Genomic DNA, 17,363 nt, shown 5'->3' with positions numbered 1-17,363 from the left:
CTGTTGACATGTCATTGATTTGCCCCTTGAAATAGGTTCCATTGTTCCTATAACTAAATCTGCCTGGACCCAAGTTTTACACAGCTCAGTACTGCAAGGAAGGCCCTTCAACTGGTTCCTATACATATCACTTTATTCCAAAAGCTCTTTAGGCTTATACAAATGCATTTATTCCAGAATAGAAAGATACCATCTTCAAAAAATAATGGCATGCCCTATATTGTGGTATCACAGCTTTTACCTTAAACTCTGTAGCAGGAGCCTGAGGTAATCCTAACTACCAACAAACCTTGGGCCAGAGGAAAAATAAAAAAAGTTTTATTTTAAAAAGGGGAAAAACACTTTATAAACTTACAGTGACCTTTCAGGTTGGATTCAGAGAAGCAGTCAAACCGACACTATAAGAGAATCAGGATACAATCTCAGCCTCAGCATCACTCCAATTGCATAAGAGAAGTCCCAGAAGAAAATTAATGTCAGGCAACAGCTGTGATGGTTCTGATGGCTTGTTCTTTTAGCATGTGATGCTCTACTCTCCCTTCTGTGCTGTTACCATTCGAATATCTGGAAGGGCTGTTGCATGAGAGGTGGACTCTGACAGTGGAGCCTGCTGTGTAATGAAGGTCTGGCTGGAAGCAGTGTTCTCTGGGCTGCAACAGTAAAGCACAGCAGATGAGTCAGCAATGACAGTCTTATACACCTTTACTGGCTTGTGGATCAATGCCTCTGATAAGGTGTACATTTATTCTGAATCACTTCAGTTCCCTTTCTTACTCAGGATAGTTGATTTGACTCCTGTGTTAGCTCATTACATTAAAGCTCTTAACAAATCCCATCCTTTCATTTACAAAATCTAAAATCAGTTTCTTCCCATGGTGAAAACAGCTTTATTATCAAGGCTCTATTTTGCCTAGAGAAGCAATTTCTTTCCTGCATCTCCAAGTCATTCGCCTAAATGGTTTGGTCTGTCTGGGTGTGTCTACATGTTCATTAATGTGCTATAATTACAGCACATTAAGTTTAGTACCTATAATGACTAGTACTAACTTAATGCACATTAGATGAACATTTTTGAGGGGTTTATTTGTTTTTTGTGATGCTACTGCACATTAGACACAATCTAATGCACATTAGCACTCAGCATGGGGTTTGCCCACCACACTAATGTGCAATAGAATTAGTCTGTGCATTAAGCGTCTTGTGTAAATTCACTTTCATTTCCTACTTTTTTCTGTTTTCTTCAACGCCGATCCCCACAATTGAACCTCACACCCTTCCTTGCTTCAAGAAGCTACTGCCTTTCCTTGCAAAGTGAAAGAGGTCTGGCTTAAAGGAAATAAGTCACTGCTTCTCTGAATTGTACCTGGCTGTGTGGTATCCATCAATATGAAATTGTAAGTTCCAGGGAACTGTGGTGTACAACAACTTGCATACTCAAAGTGCTCTGCGCTAATACACAAGACACCCATTTTGTCACATGCCAATGATAAATTGGTACCTACTTGCCGTGGTAAATAATACAACCAGGTGTATGGTTGTATCGTGCCTGAATCTATGAAAACTAGGCTCCAAATGCAATAGGAATTGGTCCTTTTTTCACACTTCCAGCAGTAATGCTGAACAGAGAAAGTGAGAGGAAGGAGAATTTTGTATATGTATCAAGAGCATCAGAGATGTGGGTTTTATACATTTAAATAAAACAAGGCTCCTGCCCTGAGGTGCTTTGACTAGAGTGTCCTTTTAACCAACTAGAAGACTGAACTCGTCAGTCAGGGACTGTGAGCAGGAGACAGACTCCTACTGCCAGGCCCTTCTCCCCCGGGAGGCAGAGGGTAGACCATGGTCTCCCTCCAGGACAAGGGAGGACCTGGGGACTTCCCCTTCTGTCCAGCCATGGGGTTGAACCAAGGTGGTCAAGGGCCCCAGGGCCCACCACACCAAGGCCCCTGCCCCGCTGGAGCTTTGCAACAGGAACGAGCCTCTTGCAGCCCCAGCAGAGCCTGCTGAATTGCCAGCTCCTGCAAGCAACACAAAGGACACTGTAGCTACCGTCCCCACTCTCCCCAAGACCAAATGCAAAGTGTTTGCTGTGGGAGACTCCATCCTGAGGGGGACTGGGGGCAATCTGCCACCCCGAACCCTTAGCCCAGGAAGTTTGTTGCTTCCCGGGGGCCCGCATCCGTAACATTGCAGAGAAGATCCTTAAACTCCTCTAGCCCACAGACCACTATCCTATGCTCCTCATCCATGTGGACACCAGTGACACGGCTCGGAGTGCTCCTAGCCAGGTCATGGAGCGCTACAGGGATTCAGGTGCGGGGCTAAAGGGTCTGGCGGCACAGGTGGTGTTTTCTTCGATCCTCCCAGTCTCAGGCTATGGGCTGAGGAGGGAGAGGAGGATCCAAGTAGTCAACCAAAGACTGCAGCACTGGTGTCATCAGGAGGCTTTGGCTTCCATGACCACAGTCCACTCTTTGGAGAGAGAGGCAGTGAGCTGTTGGGAAGAGATGGCCTCCACCTCTCTCCATTGGGAAGGAGGCTCTTAGCTAGACTGGCTGACCTGCTCCACCGGGCTTTAAACTAAGCCTGCCAGAGGATGAGGGGACTACTGCCACTGCCGGCCCACTGAGTGGCCCTTGCAAAGCCAGCAGACCAAGGCATATAAGGGATCCCACTCCAGCCCTGGAACAAAATGTAGGCAAGGCAAGGGCCCCTAAGGGGACACTTGCGTGTTTATACACAAATGCCAGGAGCCTGGGGAATAAACAGGAGGAATTTGTTCTCCTGCTAAATGCAAATAACTATGATGTCATAGGGATAACGGAGACCTGGTAGGACTCCACCTATGACTGGACTATGGGTATAGATGGCTATACCCTGTACAGGAGGGATCGAGTGGACAAAAGGGGCAGGGGTGTAACTTTCTACGTCAAGGAAAGCTACGCGTCCCTGCAAGCTGACACTGGCACCCCCGGTGGATGACTTGAGACCCTCTGGGTTAAAATCCATGGAGAACATGGTGCAGGGGATACTATGGTGGGGGTCTACTACAGACCCCCTACCCAAAGTCAAGACCTTCACCAGGAGTTCGCCAGAAAATTGGCTGAGGCCATACAATCCCAGTGTATGGTTGTCATGGGAGACTTTAACTACCCAAACATCTCGTGGGAGGAGTGCTTGGCCAAATCCAAGTGGTCGCAAAGCTTTCCCTCATGTGTGGATGACCTCTATCTGATGCAGGAAGTCTATGGGCCAACAAGACTGGTAAAGCACTGCTCAACCTCATATTGGCAACTGGGGATGACCTAATTAGCAACCTAACAATTGAAGGGAAGCTGGGTGATAGTGATCATGAACTGATCACCTTCACCATCTGCCGTAAAGCTGGCAAGTCAGTCAGTAATACAGAAGTCCTTGACTTCAGGAAAGCAAAGTCCATCCCGTCTTGGAGGAAAGGCAGCAAAAGGGCAGAGCAGTCCCCTTGGCTCTCCAGGGAACTGGTGGACCTCGTGTGTCTTAAAAGGAAGACCTACAAAGGACAGAGGACTGGAACCGTCACCAAGGAGGAATACTCTGTTTTAGTCCGGACTTGCAGAGAGCAAATCAGGAAAGCCAAGGCTGTGACGGAACTCCAGCTAGTTACAAATATCAAGGAAAATAAAGTCTTTTTTTAGATATGGGGGGAGTTGGAGGAAAAACAAGGGCAACACTGGACCCCTGCTAAACCAGGTGGGCCAACTGACAACTGACGCCCAGGAAAAAGCAAACTTGGTAAATGGGTACTTTGGTTCAGTTTTTCACTAGGTCCATGGGACGGCCCTGCCCACTATGGGTCAGGGCTGCCTGGGTGAGGGAGATTCCTTGCCCTTCATCGAAGCTGACCTCATGAAGGAACACCTTGACAGGCTGGATACCTTCAAGTCAGCCGGCCCTGATGGGCTACACCCAAGTGTACTCAGGGAGTTGGCGAGCATCATAGTTTAGCCCCTGGCATGCATCTTTGAGAGTTCTTGGTGCTCTGGTGAAGTGCCTGATAATTGGAAGAGGGCCAATGTTGTGCCTATCTTCAAGAAAGGGAGGAAAGTAGATCCGGAAAACTACAGGCCCATCAGCCTTACCTCTATCCTGGGGAAGGTCTTGGAAAAGATTTTCAAGGAGGCCATCCTTAACAAACTAGCTAAAGGCAGTATCCTGAGGGATACCCAGCATGGGTTTGTTGCGGGTAAGTCTTGCTTGACCAATCTCATTTCCTTTTATGACCAGGTGACCTATCACCTGGACAAGGGGGAAGAGATTGATGTCGTATACCTCAACTTTAGAAAAGCCTTCAATCTGGTATCCCATGATCACCTCTTGGCTAAACTGGCTAACTGCGGCCTTGATGTCACCATGATCCGCTGGCTGGGGAATTGACTCCGCGGTAGGACCCACAGGGTGGTGGTCAATGGAAGCCAATTGTCTTGGTGCACTGTGACCAGTGGGGTCCCACAAGGCTCTGTCCTAGGGCCTATACCGTTTAACATCTTCATCAATGATGTGGACATTGGTGTCAGAAGCGGACTGGCCAAGTTCACCAAGGACACCAAACTCTGGGGTAAAGCATCCACATCTGAGGATAGGAGGGTGATCCAGGCAGATCTGGACAGACTCAAGAAATGCACAGATGAGAACCTGATGGTGTTCAACACCGAAAAATTCAAGGTTCTCCACCTTGGGAGGAAAAACCTGCACCATGCTTATAGGCTCGGTAGTGCTACGCTGGTTAGCACTACAGATGAAAGGGACTTAGGGGGTCATGGTTGACCACAAGATGAACATGAGCCTTCAGTGTGATGCTGCAGCTAGTAAAGCGAGCAAAACACTGGCTTGCATCCATAGATGCTTCTCAAGCAGATCCCAGGACGTCATTCTCCTGCTGTACTCAGCCTTGGTGAGGCCACAGCTGGAGCACTGTGTCCAGTTTTGGGCTCCACAATTCAAAAAGGATGTGGAGAAGCTTGACAGGGTGCAGAGGAGAGCCACACACATGATCAGAGGTCAGGAAAATAGACCTTATGATGAGAGGCTGAGAGCAATGGGGCTATTCAGCCTGGAAAAGTGCAGGCTCAGGCGTGATCTGGTGGCCACCTATAAGTTTATCAGGAGTGCTCACCAGGATCTGGGGGAACGTCTGTTCACCAGAACCCCCCCAACGGGTGACAAGATCAAACAGTCACAAACTCCACTGTGACCGATTCAGGCTGGACATAAGAAAGAACTTCTTCACTGTCAGAGCCCCCAAGGTTTGGAATAGACTGCCGCTGGAGGTGGTTCAAGCATCCACTTTGAACGCCTTCAAGACATATTTGGATGGTTATCTTGCTGGGATCCTATGATCCCTGCTGACTTCGTGCCCCTGGGGCAGGGGGCTGGATGTGATGATCCTCTGGGGTCCCTTCCAGCTCAAATGTCTATGAAATCTATGAAATCTATGAAACTCCACCCTGTCACAACATACCTGGTGACATAGATAGCAACGACATCCAAACTTGATAGCCACAACTCCAATGCAGGAAGGAAGCAAAATTAATTTCTTTGACTTTCAGCAATGTCTACATGCAGACTCACCAACATAAACCTTCACTCTAATCAAATGTTTTTATATCAAGCTAAGAGCGAGAGCTTGTTGTTATATTGTGGTTTGCATCTCGGGGGGGAGGGGAAGGGGAGGTGCTCAGACAAAGGAGTACCTAGATAGAGTGATTAAAAAATGTAGCATTTTACCCAGCCTTGTCTCTTTTTCCAGCACTAGTAATAACAGCAGCTGGAGCCAAAGGGACCAAAACTTGTTTGCCTTTTCTGTGAGGAAGAAACAAAAACATGAGACATCTTAGTTAAGCATGGCCTGTGCTAAGAAGCTTCTATTCCACAGTCATCTCTCTAACACAAATAGCAACAAGTGTCCTGATCTGCTGCCAAGGCATTTGTGCCACTGCAGTGTCCTGTGTACTTCACTAAATTAAATCTAAACTATCATAATATGTTTTGCTGATGAAGATTTCCCCCTTAGTAAGAAGTGAATGAGAGCTCAGGTAGAAAAGAGAGTTACATGCAGAGTTCAGGGTCGAAGTGCAGCAGCTTCTGTTTTGCTGCCCAGTTCGAATCACAGGCATATAGGGATAGCTGTTCCAACTCCTATTTATAGACGCTGGATTATCTCCACTGCTTAGCAGCTGTGAACACTTGAGTTACAGTCACTGAAGTTAGAAACTGACTAAACAATTAGCTCACTAAATTCATTCTTCTCCCGCTCCCTGGAACAGATATTTGTTTCTCTCACATATATATAATTTTAAACTGATTTTAGTCTAAAACAACACGAAATAAGCCAAAAATGAGAGTTTCTGGTTTTCTAATTAGCAGATGTGTCAATAAAGCATGAGAAATTGCATAGAATACAGTGTCTCCCCAAATGAGATAAACATGAAATATATGATATCTGAAACAATATGCATAGTCACTACCTACATTAAATATGCACACAATTAATCTTCATTGATATAATAATGTGGCTAAGTATTTCAAGAAATGAGCTCTAAGAATGAGAATTTTATTCCTATGCCAGCCCTAACATCCTCATATTGTACATACAATTGTGTACACACATGCACACCTGTGTGAAAGTTATGTGAATTTAAATTTAAGAGTTTGTATATGCATTTTCCTCAGGTTTTTGTACTTATAAATCCAGAACATACTTCATTTTGTCGATGGGACACTTTTGTAATTATCTGTACAAATTATTTAAATTGCTTGCTAAAAAAAACAACCCTAGTTACTAGTTGACCACTGTAAATAAAATTAATTCCATTATATTGGTCTAAATGGATTCTTTAACCTCTTGACTAGTATAGCTATTTTTTTTCTCTTCAGAGACACTAATGCTGATATACAAATAGATCAACCTAGTCAGACCAAAATTAGGAAGGCCTCTTTTCCAAATTGAACAAAAATAACTCTGCCACAAACTGCATGATAACTATATAGGCTAGATTCTGAATTTTCTTGGATTCCTCCACTCTAGATCTATCACTATCCCATTCTGGATTCCATAACAGGAGATCTCTGCAGTCAGCTCTTAAAGAAATAGAGCATTACCGTTGATTCAAGGCATTAATTTTTGCAAACAGTGCCCTCAGAACACATTCCTTCTGTTCCCAGGTCAACTCACTGATATCGACCTTCTCTAACTGGGTATCTGTCCTGCAAAATTCAAGAGAAGATAAATGCTATTAGGAAAAAAAAACCAAACAAAGGAAAGCCCTTAGTAATACCCATGACATATCCTGCAATTTCTGCACACATAAAAAGGGGATTTTCAATCCTCATTGTGAAATCCCTGCATTTTTTTAAATGTCCCTCAGCTGCTCAATGATATGTAGGCACAGAACATAATCTTGGACTGTTAGGAGATGGACTGCTTAATCAATCTTCCCAACTTCCAATGTCCTTCATTCTCTAAATTGGTAGGGTGGGACAATGGTTCAGGAACACAGCAGCAGTTGCCACCTTAGATCAGACCTTGTCTGGTATCCTTTCTCTGATAGTGGCCAGTATAGGATGCTTTTGAAAATGGGCAAAAAATCCCATAGTAGTCAGCTATGAAATGCCAGACTCTGGAGGACAGTTCCTTTGAAGTCCTCATAAATTAGACTTAAATTCTGAAGCCCAAGAGTTTGCATCTTATCTGTGTGAGTGTGTGTTTTTACTCACCACTGTAACTGTAGATGTTTTCATTATCCACATATAATTCTAAGGCTTTGTTAATCCTATTAAATTATTCATTTTAATTATACTTCGTAGCAGTGAGTTTCATATTGTACATTCTGTGTAAGAAAGCCTTTTTTTAATCAGTGTTAAGCATGTCACCTTTCCCCTTGGTCTAATATTATAGCAAGGTAAAATGAGCACATAATTTACTTTCTATCATTATTCATCATACTATTTACCTCTCTCAAATCCCCCCTTGTTTATCTTTACTTTAAAACAAACAACCTCAGTCTTTTCCCTCATTTGTGTGTGGAAGTCTCTCCAGATCTCTAATCACTTGTATCTTTTTGAACTCCTGCTATTTCTGCTGTATTTCTGTGAGATTGGGTGCCCAAAACTAAACACAGCAGTCCAGAAGACAGCACACCACTGATTACATTATAGAATATTGTGTTACTTCCCCCCTCATTCTTTATGCATTTTAACATTTTGTTTACTTTTTCTGCCCACTGCTACACATAAAACAGAGCTTTTAACCAGGAATGAGATATAGAGCCTTTGCTTGTCAATTAATCTGCAGCATGCTTGACCTAAATTTTCAGACAAAGCACTTATATTTGCCTGCAATGTAATGGAAATTTTCATAATCCTATAGCACTTTTAAACAAGTTGTTTAGTTAAACAGATTTAAAAGTACAAAAAAAATCAGTAGAATAACTTGGGCATTACTATCTTTGACATTATATTACATTTATTTCATAAGATTTGCCACATTTTCTGTTTTTGATATATCTAAATTTTTTGTCTAGACTATGTAGAACTGCATTGTAGAAATCAAAGGGAAGCTGGAGGTTTTGTAAGGGGAAGGATGAAATTGGAACTTTTGACATGAGAGGCACAAGAGACTGGACATTAATTGGAAGTTTCTGTTACCATTATCAGCAGGAAAATAAATAATGTTGGTATTTTAACTGTCCTTTTCAGGTTAGTGCGCCATTGGAATGAATAAGTCAATCCCTCCCAGAGCTATTCTTCCAAACTAACTGCAGACTCAAGAAGACATTACTACATTGGTTTTACTCTGGACACATTTGCAAAAATGTCTGCATAAGCAAGAAGGCTAGATATGCATTATTTGTAGAAGGAAGTCTTATGTTCTGAAGTTCTATTACATAGCAAAGACCAAATTCCACATCAAATTCTGCAGCCACAGAGTTGTGAAATATACAGAGCCCTATGTCTAGCTTATCATTTTGAATTTGATCCAGGATAGTAATAGAAAAAAGTGATAGCTTGATTGAAACGACTTGGCCTTTTTCTAGGTGACAGGTTTCCAAATCAAAAGTGGCATTAATTAACCATCAGAAATATTACCAAGGACTATGGTAAATGAGTTATAGAGACAAAACTTCTCTTTGGTTTTCAAATAGCTAAGAAAAGGTTTGGGGCACTCTAGTAGCATCATGTGGGAGAAGTTTGTACTTCACTGTTCATACAGTACTTATTCTATGGCTTGATACTACTTTAACTATATAATATATGGAACTTTACATTGATCCAGGCATGTAATTCCATGTCACCTTATCTGATATGGTTAGGAGATTAGTATTCCAATATGTCTGGAAACATACTGGACTATATACAACCACACTAAGGCAAATAATGCCTATGAAGAAAATTAAGAAGGCCTGCCACATCACATAAAGCTGCTTGTTCTACTGGCTGGAAACAGAGAATCCACACCTCAGTTCAGTCAGCAAATGCAGGAGCAAGTATTGTAGTGTCTTTTCTCTTGCCTCTAAGTTTAAGGAAGCTACAGAGCCAGGCATCTTCCGCATCCAGTCTTAACCAGGTAGCATGAATTACAGGGAAAACTGAGAATTTAATTATAACCAAGGAAGGAACTTGTAACCCAGAAAAGCAATACAGCACAAAGATTTATATATCAAATACTGAGAAGGAAGCATGGAAAATTTGGAAACTGTTTTATATAAGTACTTGTCAATAGTTCATACCTCTCACAAGAGACACTCACAATTTTCTACCTTTTATTGTACTTTTGCTGGCTATTGCTGGCCTGCCAGGGTCTGGCAATGGATCCCACTTTAAGTCTAGCTAAGGAAAGCCTTGGTCCTACCTTTCTGCATACTGGTCCCTCCATTAGATCGAGAAAAGAATCAGTTGCAGATCCAGGTACTTACTATTAAGTGTTCACTCTTCAAAAATGTGTGGGTAACCCTGCCCTATGAAGCCAGAGGACTTTAGTATCTGGGGCTATTAATGTACTATTGCCCTGAATCTCTCCTTTCTTTTGTGTTTTTCAGAGATGCAGCAGTCCTGACACTTCCATACCTGTCCTATGGAATCTGCAGTATCCTTGCTGAACATCTTCCCTCCTTACAACTATAGCAGCCTCCTTAAATATTCCTAATCTGGGTAAGATTATTGCATATAAATTTTTTAGGCTCAGACCTATAGAAGGGTTGGAAGGGACCTTGAAGGTCTTCTAATCCAACCTCCTGCACAAATGCAGGATTTGTTAGGTTCAATTCCTGTGAACCAGGGGAATGGGCAAAATGGTTTCTATTGTTTCAGTCCATGTACCATTTTTCTGCCTTCCATGGATCACTGTACATGTAATTTGTGCTGTTGAGGTGGCTCTTAAATGTTCTGATGTTAGGGTACTCTTCTTTCCCTGCAAATGCCGCCATCATTTTCCTCTGATAGGCAGCCTGGGCCAACTGCCTGCAACGCTTCCTGCTGGTTATGATCTCATGCTTCACCTGTTCCAGAGCTTCTAGGAAGAACCTTTCCACCTCAGTCCTTTCATCCAAGATGTTCTTGGCCAGTTTTTTCACTCGGTTCATCTCCCGATCCTTCATCTCCAGCAGTTGCTGCAGCTTGTTAACCTCGACCATACCTGCTTGGTTCTCCACTAAGGCCTGATGCTGTGTTTTCTGAATTTCTGTTTCAAACTCTCTGGTCATGTGATGTAGGGCTGTCTCCAGCTTCTCTACCTTGTGCTGCAAATCCTGGATCTGGGCTTTCTGCTGAGTTATTTGCAGGATCTTTTCCTGAACCAAACTATCATTTGTTTCCTAAAGAACAAGAGAAAAGTATTTGGATTTTTATCTTAGTCACCCCAAACACTTAGATTTCTTCTGACAGTGGCAGCACATGATTTACATCAGCATGGTAGATACTCTGGTGCCATCACACACTGGAAAGCAAGTAGTAATCTGGGCCCTGGACTCTGCTTATGAGAGATGCAAGTGGAAGACTGTCTTAACTGAACACTTGCCATTGCATACTTACAGCACATGGAACTGCCCAGAGAGGGCACCATAGGAAACCTTTTCTCCTTCCCCTTCACAATTGGCAGAACAGAATAAGAGCCTGTTATTTCTTCACACAACTTTCAACTCCCTTAAATTGTGGAAGTGTCTGATGGGGAAGATGTTAGTGCCAGTGAACTAGAATCTCTATCCAGGCTTGGATTTCAAGGGGTTCTTTCTGGGGGAGCCTGAAATAAAATTAGAAACCAGACCAGGAACCTTCTCCTGCAAGAGAAGAGCCTTGTCCTCCTCCAGCTGCTTCTTGATTTTTTGTAGCTCTTCTGACTCCTTCAGGTGGTAAGCAAGAGCCTCGTGAAGACGAACATTCTCCTTGAACACAGCTCTTCCAGTGCTGTTCAACTGCCTGAACAAAGGAAACAAAGAATTTTCCTCAAATTTATTTTGTTCTTCATGTATTAACATCAACACTTCAATGTCCTAATTCAAGATTAAAATTAGTTCATGAACTCTTTTTAGGCTGTGTCAAGTGATATAGCTTTTCTTCCACCACTGGGAGTAGACAAGACAAGGGGGGGGATCATGAGAGTATCACTGAGACATTGCTAAGTCACATACTTATATAGGTATGTCAGGGTGGTGATGGTGACTGTTTTAAAGTCCAAAAGATCCTTTACCATTTTGTACCCCTCCCCTCAACTGCCCCCCCCCCGGCCCTGCTCAGTACTGTGATGTGGGCAGCATGGCAGTTACTTCTAAGGAAGAAGGGCAGTTATTTCTAAGAAAAAGTGTTGCAGTGGCTCTGTGACTTCTCTTTGTAACTGGGGAACAAAGAAAGCAAGTGGCTCTTACATAATTGCCTCATGGTGGGCTCTCTCTGCCAGAATTACTATCCTCTTCTCAGCATCTCTTTCTAGTCTTTGCTGAAAGGGAGAAATACAGACTTAAACCCTTGTCACTGCTACAATCACACACATAGCAGTTTTCTGAAATTGGGATTAAATGGCCCCTGGCACAAGCCTGTGTCCTAGGAGCAGTGAGTGGTGACTAGTCTGAAGCCCTGAATCCCCCTTGCTCCATGTGAGAGTAGGGAAAGAGTGGTGGTGATATGATCTCTCAGGGATTCTGACGCTTTATTTCTTTCTCTGGAAAACTGTTGCCAGTTCCTAAATTATCTCATCATATTTTGAGAGATGTGAAGGATCATAAAACTCTCATCAAAGAATGGCCAAAGCTACAAAAGTCTGAGCCAAGAGACAAATTCATATTGCTTTAATCAAAGGAAGTATACCTTTTCCTCAAGAAACTTCTTTTCTAGCCTTCCAATTATCTCCTGATGTTCCCTGTTTGAAATCTGCATACTTTCTTTTATCTAGGATTTAAAAGAAAAACCTTTAACAAAGGTGTAGTCTTTCAGCCTTCTACATAAAAATGTAAATGAAATTTACTAAAAAGGTCTTCCCTTTCTTTCTTTTACTGTCCACTTTGTTGTCAGATCCTTGCATAATTTCTGTTACTAACTACCGAACATCTTTTGAATTATGCTGTATTTTTATTTCTTTTCCATAGTTTACCTGCTCTTATATTTTCACATCACTGGCAAGCTTCTTTAACATATTCTCCATTATCTGTTAATAAATATCCAGAACACAGCACAGAACTCTTCCTAGTTTTGGTTAAACTCCTCCCACTCAATTGGTCATTTATATCCAAAGCCCAGAAATCAGTACATAAGAATGTATTTCATATCTTACTTTAAAAAATGCTTTTATTATTTGTACTGTGGTACTTCAGTTATAGATCAGGGCCTCTGGGTGCTATACAAATATATCTCAAAAGACAGTCCCTGCCCTGAAGACTGTACAAACTAAGTGACTTACTTGATGATACTACCTTTGTATTCCACTTGTGGCAGCACTGGTTACTGTAAAATCTATTAAGTAACATTTATAAACCTATGTTATTTATAGCCCAAACACTGGGTTCCCCGCATATATCCCTGAGGAGAACACGTAGCAGCAGGCCCTGGAGTCCTTGCCTTGTACAGATATATCTGAATCAACTAATGGCAATGCAAACTTACCTTGTGACATGCTTTGAGATCTATGCAACCCCCCTCCCCACAACTATGGGTCTGATGTATGTTGTACAATATATTATAATTAATTATGCTTGGATCTGACTCTCTGATTTGAACACTTGCTATATTTGTCCCCAGCACTGAGGCTAACTAGATGTTTCATAGCAATTTGTCCACTTTTGTACTGGTAGCAGGGGATGCTGAAGAAGCCACCCAGCTGAAGCTGAAAATAAATATGTTTTAACCAGCCAAGTCTAAGAAATAAAATATTTTTTCTAGTTCAAGGGTACTTATGAGTTTTTATAGCCCACCCAACAAGCTCTGGAACTTGTACCTTGCTGACCTACCAGTTTTCTCAGCTTATGGAAAAGTCTAACACAGTGATGTTCAACCTTTGACCTGCAGAGCATGTAATCTGACCTGTGAGACATCTCACAAGCCCAGAAATTTGATGGCAGGAGAGCAGTATCAGCATTAATTGCTCCCAGAGCCATGGCAATTAATGCTGCCATCCCTCCCCTTTTGCCAAATCTCTAGGCCTGTGTGGAGCCCTTTAGCCAGATGATATGGCCCCATGTCATGTACCTGATTATGCCAATGCACACTTAGGCTGCAGCCAGGGTTGATTGGTACACAGGGTTGATTTCCTGCATAGGGTCACAATGCGGACAGATTTGGTACCCAGGATGATGCTGGCTTGTCAGACTGCACACAGACTGATGCTGCATACTGACAGCCCACTGGATCAGGCCTGCGGATCAAACCCACAGGGATAATCTGACCTGTAGACCAGCCCTACACTCTTCATCCAGCTTGAGGGGCTAAAGACATTGAGCACCACGGTTGAACATATAATCTATTTGTATCTTATATTCTGTTCCTGTCAGCCAGTCCCCACCCTGTTAAAGTGGCAGAATCAATTCTACATAAAGCATTACAATCGAAGTTCTAAGGAGTATGTGTTTAGGACTTGCACATGTTATAGTGATGAATGAGCAATCTTTATTGAGCTTTTTTTTGTATGGGATGTCATGAAACCATCTAAAGTTAACATTTATGGCAAACTTACATCTTCTAATTCTTTCTCCATATGTGCTTTCTTCTTGCGAAATTCCCTTATAACTTTCAATTCTCCTTGAATTAAACTGATCTCTCTGGCCTTTTTGTGGAATCTTTCTTCCAGTTCTTTTAACTGATTGGAGTAATATTCTGTCTGCAGATAAAAGGTTCTCAGTAAAAGAAGAACAAGACAAAGCTAGGGCAACCCATCAGCAAGAAACAGACAACCAATGAAAATGAAGGGCTAGCACCAACCTGATGTGCAAAGTTTAAAACTACGTGGAATTATAATGAGAAGGAAAATAAAAAAATAAGTTGAACAGTATCAACAAAATAGAGAGCTTAGAAAATAATGTTAGGTTTAGAGCTGTCTTTTAATAACAAGCCAGTTTGCTGCCTGTTCTCTGCTGCTTCGAATTTGAGGCTCCTTTAGGACCTCTCTTCATGCAATTTTTTAATTTAAGATGTGGATTATCAGACTTCTGTAGTCAGGGTTTGTGGGTAGATGCAGTCTGGTAAACAATAACTTCTCATTGTAATGGACTGAAAATCTACCCAGCGATGGGCTTGGGCTATCAACAAGGGAAAACCAGAACAGAAATCAATTAATTCTTATTTTGCTGGAAATGAGGAAGGTTTCTGTTCTGTCGCTACCCACATCCCTCTCTTTCTGGGTATTATTGCTAATATCTATTACAAAGATGCTACCAGTTAGGAAGCCCTGGTATAGCCCCTGCACTTCCTTTTTGAACACCTTTTCATGAAAGGTGTTTTACCTCAAATCCTTTAATATATCTTCATCTAACTTGTTTATCATCCTCAGATCAAAACCAGTGCTCAGCCTGTTGTGAGAGCCAATGTGCTTAGGGGAAAATGTTCACACACCAGCTTCTCACTCTCTTCTTGGGCTTGCTGCTTCAAATCAGTTAGCTGCTGCTTCAGTTTATCAATCTGTAGAAGATAAAAATCAAGGAATCATCATCACAGATAAAACTCTCCCCATTTGCTTTTGTCTCCTAAAACCACTTTATGGGATTGTACCAAGGAAAAGGTAACACAATAAAAAAGCTCCTTTATGTATAGTGTCAGAGGTTAGGTTAAACAGACACTCTTCAGTTGGATTAAACGTACAAAACAATCAAGGACTTCAGACCAAAACCAAGACACATAACAAAGATACCTAGGAAGCTTCTCACAAATTAAATGGGTGGAGGGATTTATTATATGTTGTTTTGGGTAGGGGTATGTGTCTATGAGAGACAAACAAAAAAAATACAGAAGCAGATGAAAAAAGGAAGCAGAAAAACAGACACAGCCACATGACCCAAAATGAACCCCTGAGACAGAGCTTGGAGATGTTAAGCAAGGAAACTGTCTCCTATTATTTGATTCCTCCTTTATTCAAGGAAACATCTGCTTTTGTACATTTTTTGGAAATGAACAGCAACTGTCATCACATTCTCCTAACTGGAAAAATTTGCAGGAACCCACATTTTTGGCTGGCTACTTGGATCAAAACAAGGAACAGTAAGATTGAAGTGAAAGAGCTCTGGATGAAGCAAATGACAGCAGTAAGGGAGACAGTGTGGAACCTGTGTATTGACCCTATACTGATTCTTTGTTGAGGGAATTTAGGATACAGGGCACTATGGGTACAAGGGGAAGCAGAGACTCTCAAAATCTGTCCTCTAGTCTTTTGAATTGGATGTTTGGAGTTGCTGATCTTAGATCCAGATAATAATTGTTGCTGTAACAACCACATAACATTTCCTGAAGAGAACAGAAAAAACCTTCTGCTGTAACTGATATTAGTGGATCCCTGTGCAATGCTACACAGTGATGTACCACTCCTGCTCTTAACAGCAAATTTGTGTACCTACTTTTGACTCCATGTATTTGAAATATGGCCTGCAGGTGGCAGAAGGGGCTTGGTATTCCAGGTTTATAAAAGGAGGCAATCCTATTAACAGGTATAGCTGTGTTAGCCTGAAGACAACTCTGGAGTCCTCTGCATTTCTTTAGGAAACTTATTCATATTTAAAGGGCTTCTCTTGACTACTTAGCATTGTTTGCAATGGCTTCTGTGCCCATGCAGTCACTTTTGAGAACTACTTCATTGCAATGGGCCACAATGGAAATGATCCAAAGAAAGCTACAGAAGGTATCTATAACAGGTGTCTTATTTCAAATATGCTCAGCTCATCACATCTGCCAGCAGCACTGGCTGAAAGCAGAGTGGGGTTGGTAAAGTGCTGCACCTTACCCCCAGTACCTGACACTGACATAGCTCCTTGGAGCAGGTGCAGACTGCCTGAGGTGTACCTTGACCGTTACTATCTAGGTTACCTTTGGCTTATCCCACTGGGTGCTACAAAAAACTCTGTGTTGTGGGAAGAATCATGAGTGTGCCATGAGAGATGGGACCTCTGGCCAACACATTTGCAGGGGCTGCAGTGGAGTCAGCAGCTCCTTCTGACCCTGCTGTATGTTCACCCATGAGACTACTGGACGTCAGAATGATCAGCCTTAGGGGGGCAGGGAGTCGATGCAGCATGTTGCCCAGGGCTGCCCAGAGCCCTGCGCGCACCTGCTTGTCTTTCTCCACGTCTTGCTTCTTGAGGAAGCTGATCACCTCCACCGTGTCCTTCTCCACCCGGCGCTGCTGCCAGGCCAGGTCCTCGTTTTTTTTGGCCAACAGGCGGGAGGCCTCGCGGTACTCGGCCCGGGAGATCTCCGTCACTTCCAGCCGGGCCTCCCATAGCGCTGCGCTGGCCTTGGCCCGATCAGCCTCCGACTCCCTGTCCACCTTCACCTCCCCCGGGGTCCCCTTCTTCGCTCTGTGGGAACAAGCAGAGGCGGGAAAGTGCGCTCCCTCGTCCCGCACCCCCACCACTCGGCTTTCCTGCCCCCATGCACCTGGCCCTGTTGCCCTGGTTACCTGCCCCCCCTTCCCCTGGTTAGTGCCCCGTCCCCTCCCTTCTGTTGCCTTGGTTACCTGCCCCCCATTTCCCTGGTTACCTGCCCCGCTTCGCACCCTTCCCTTTCGGCATCCTGCCACCCCGCAGCCGACGGGAAGCCCCCGCGCGGGGCCGTCCTCTCTGCACCCAGGGAGCAGCGCCGAGCCGCGACGCGTTGCTATGGCGACGAAGCGTTGCGGGCCGGCGACGTCACTGACCTGCGAC

General features: G+C 43.3%; 1 protein-coding gene across 1 annotated transcript; it reads right to left on the bottom strand.

Annotated features, from left to right (window-relative positions):
- Window positions 1-79: 79 nt before the first annotated feature.
- Window positions 80-17,331, bottom strand: BBOF1 (basal body orientation factor 1). The gene is made up of 11 exons (XM_090033654.1): window positions 17,200-17,331; window positions 16,769-17,018; window positions 15,067-15,132; window positions 14,192-14,335; window positions 12,334-12,414; window positions 11,895-11,965; window positions 11,304-11,448; window positions 10,354-10,847; window positions 7,138-7,242; window positions 5,764-5,838; window positions 80-650 (listed from the first exon to the last, which is right to left on the bottom strand). The coding sequence occupies exons 1-11, from the start codon at window positions 17,229-17,231 to the stop codon at window positions 530-532; spliced, it is 1,584 nt and encodes a 527-aa protein (XP_089889780.1). The 5' UTR covers window positions 17,232-17,331; the 3' UTR covers window positions 80-529.
- Between the last annotated feature and the right edge of the window lie 32 nt (window positions 17,332-17,363).

The sequence above is a fragment of the Crocodylus siamensis genome, chromosome 2 (assembly GCF_052110815.1).
Source record: "Crocodylus siamensis isolate JL-2025a chromosome 2, ASM5211081v1, whole genome shotgun sequence".
Taxonomy (NCBI): Eukaryota; Metazoa; Chordata; order Crocodylia; family Crocodylidae; genus Crocodylus; species Crocodylus siamensis.
This window is presented reverse-complemented; position numbering and strand designations above follow the sequence as displayed.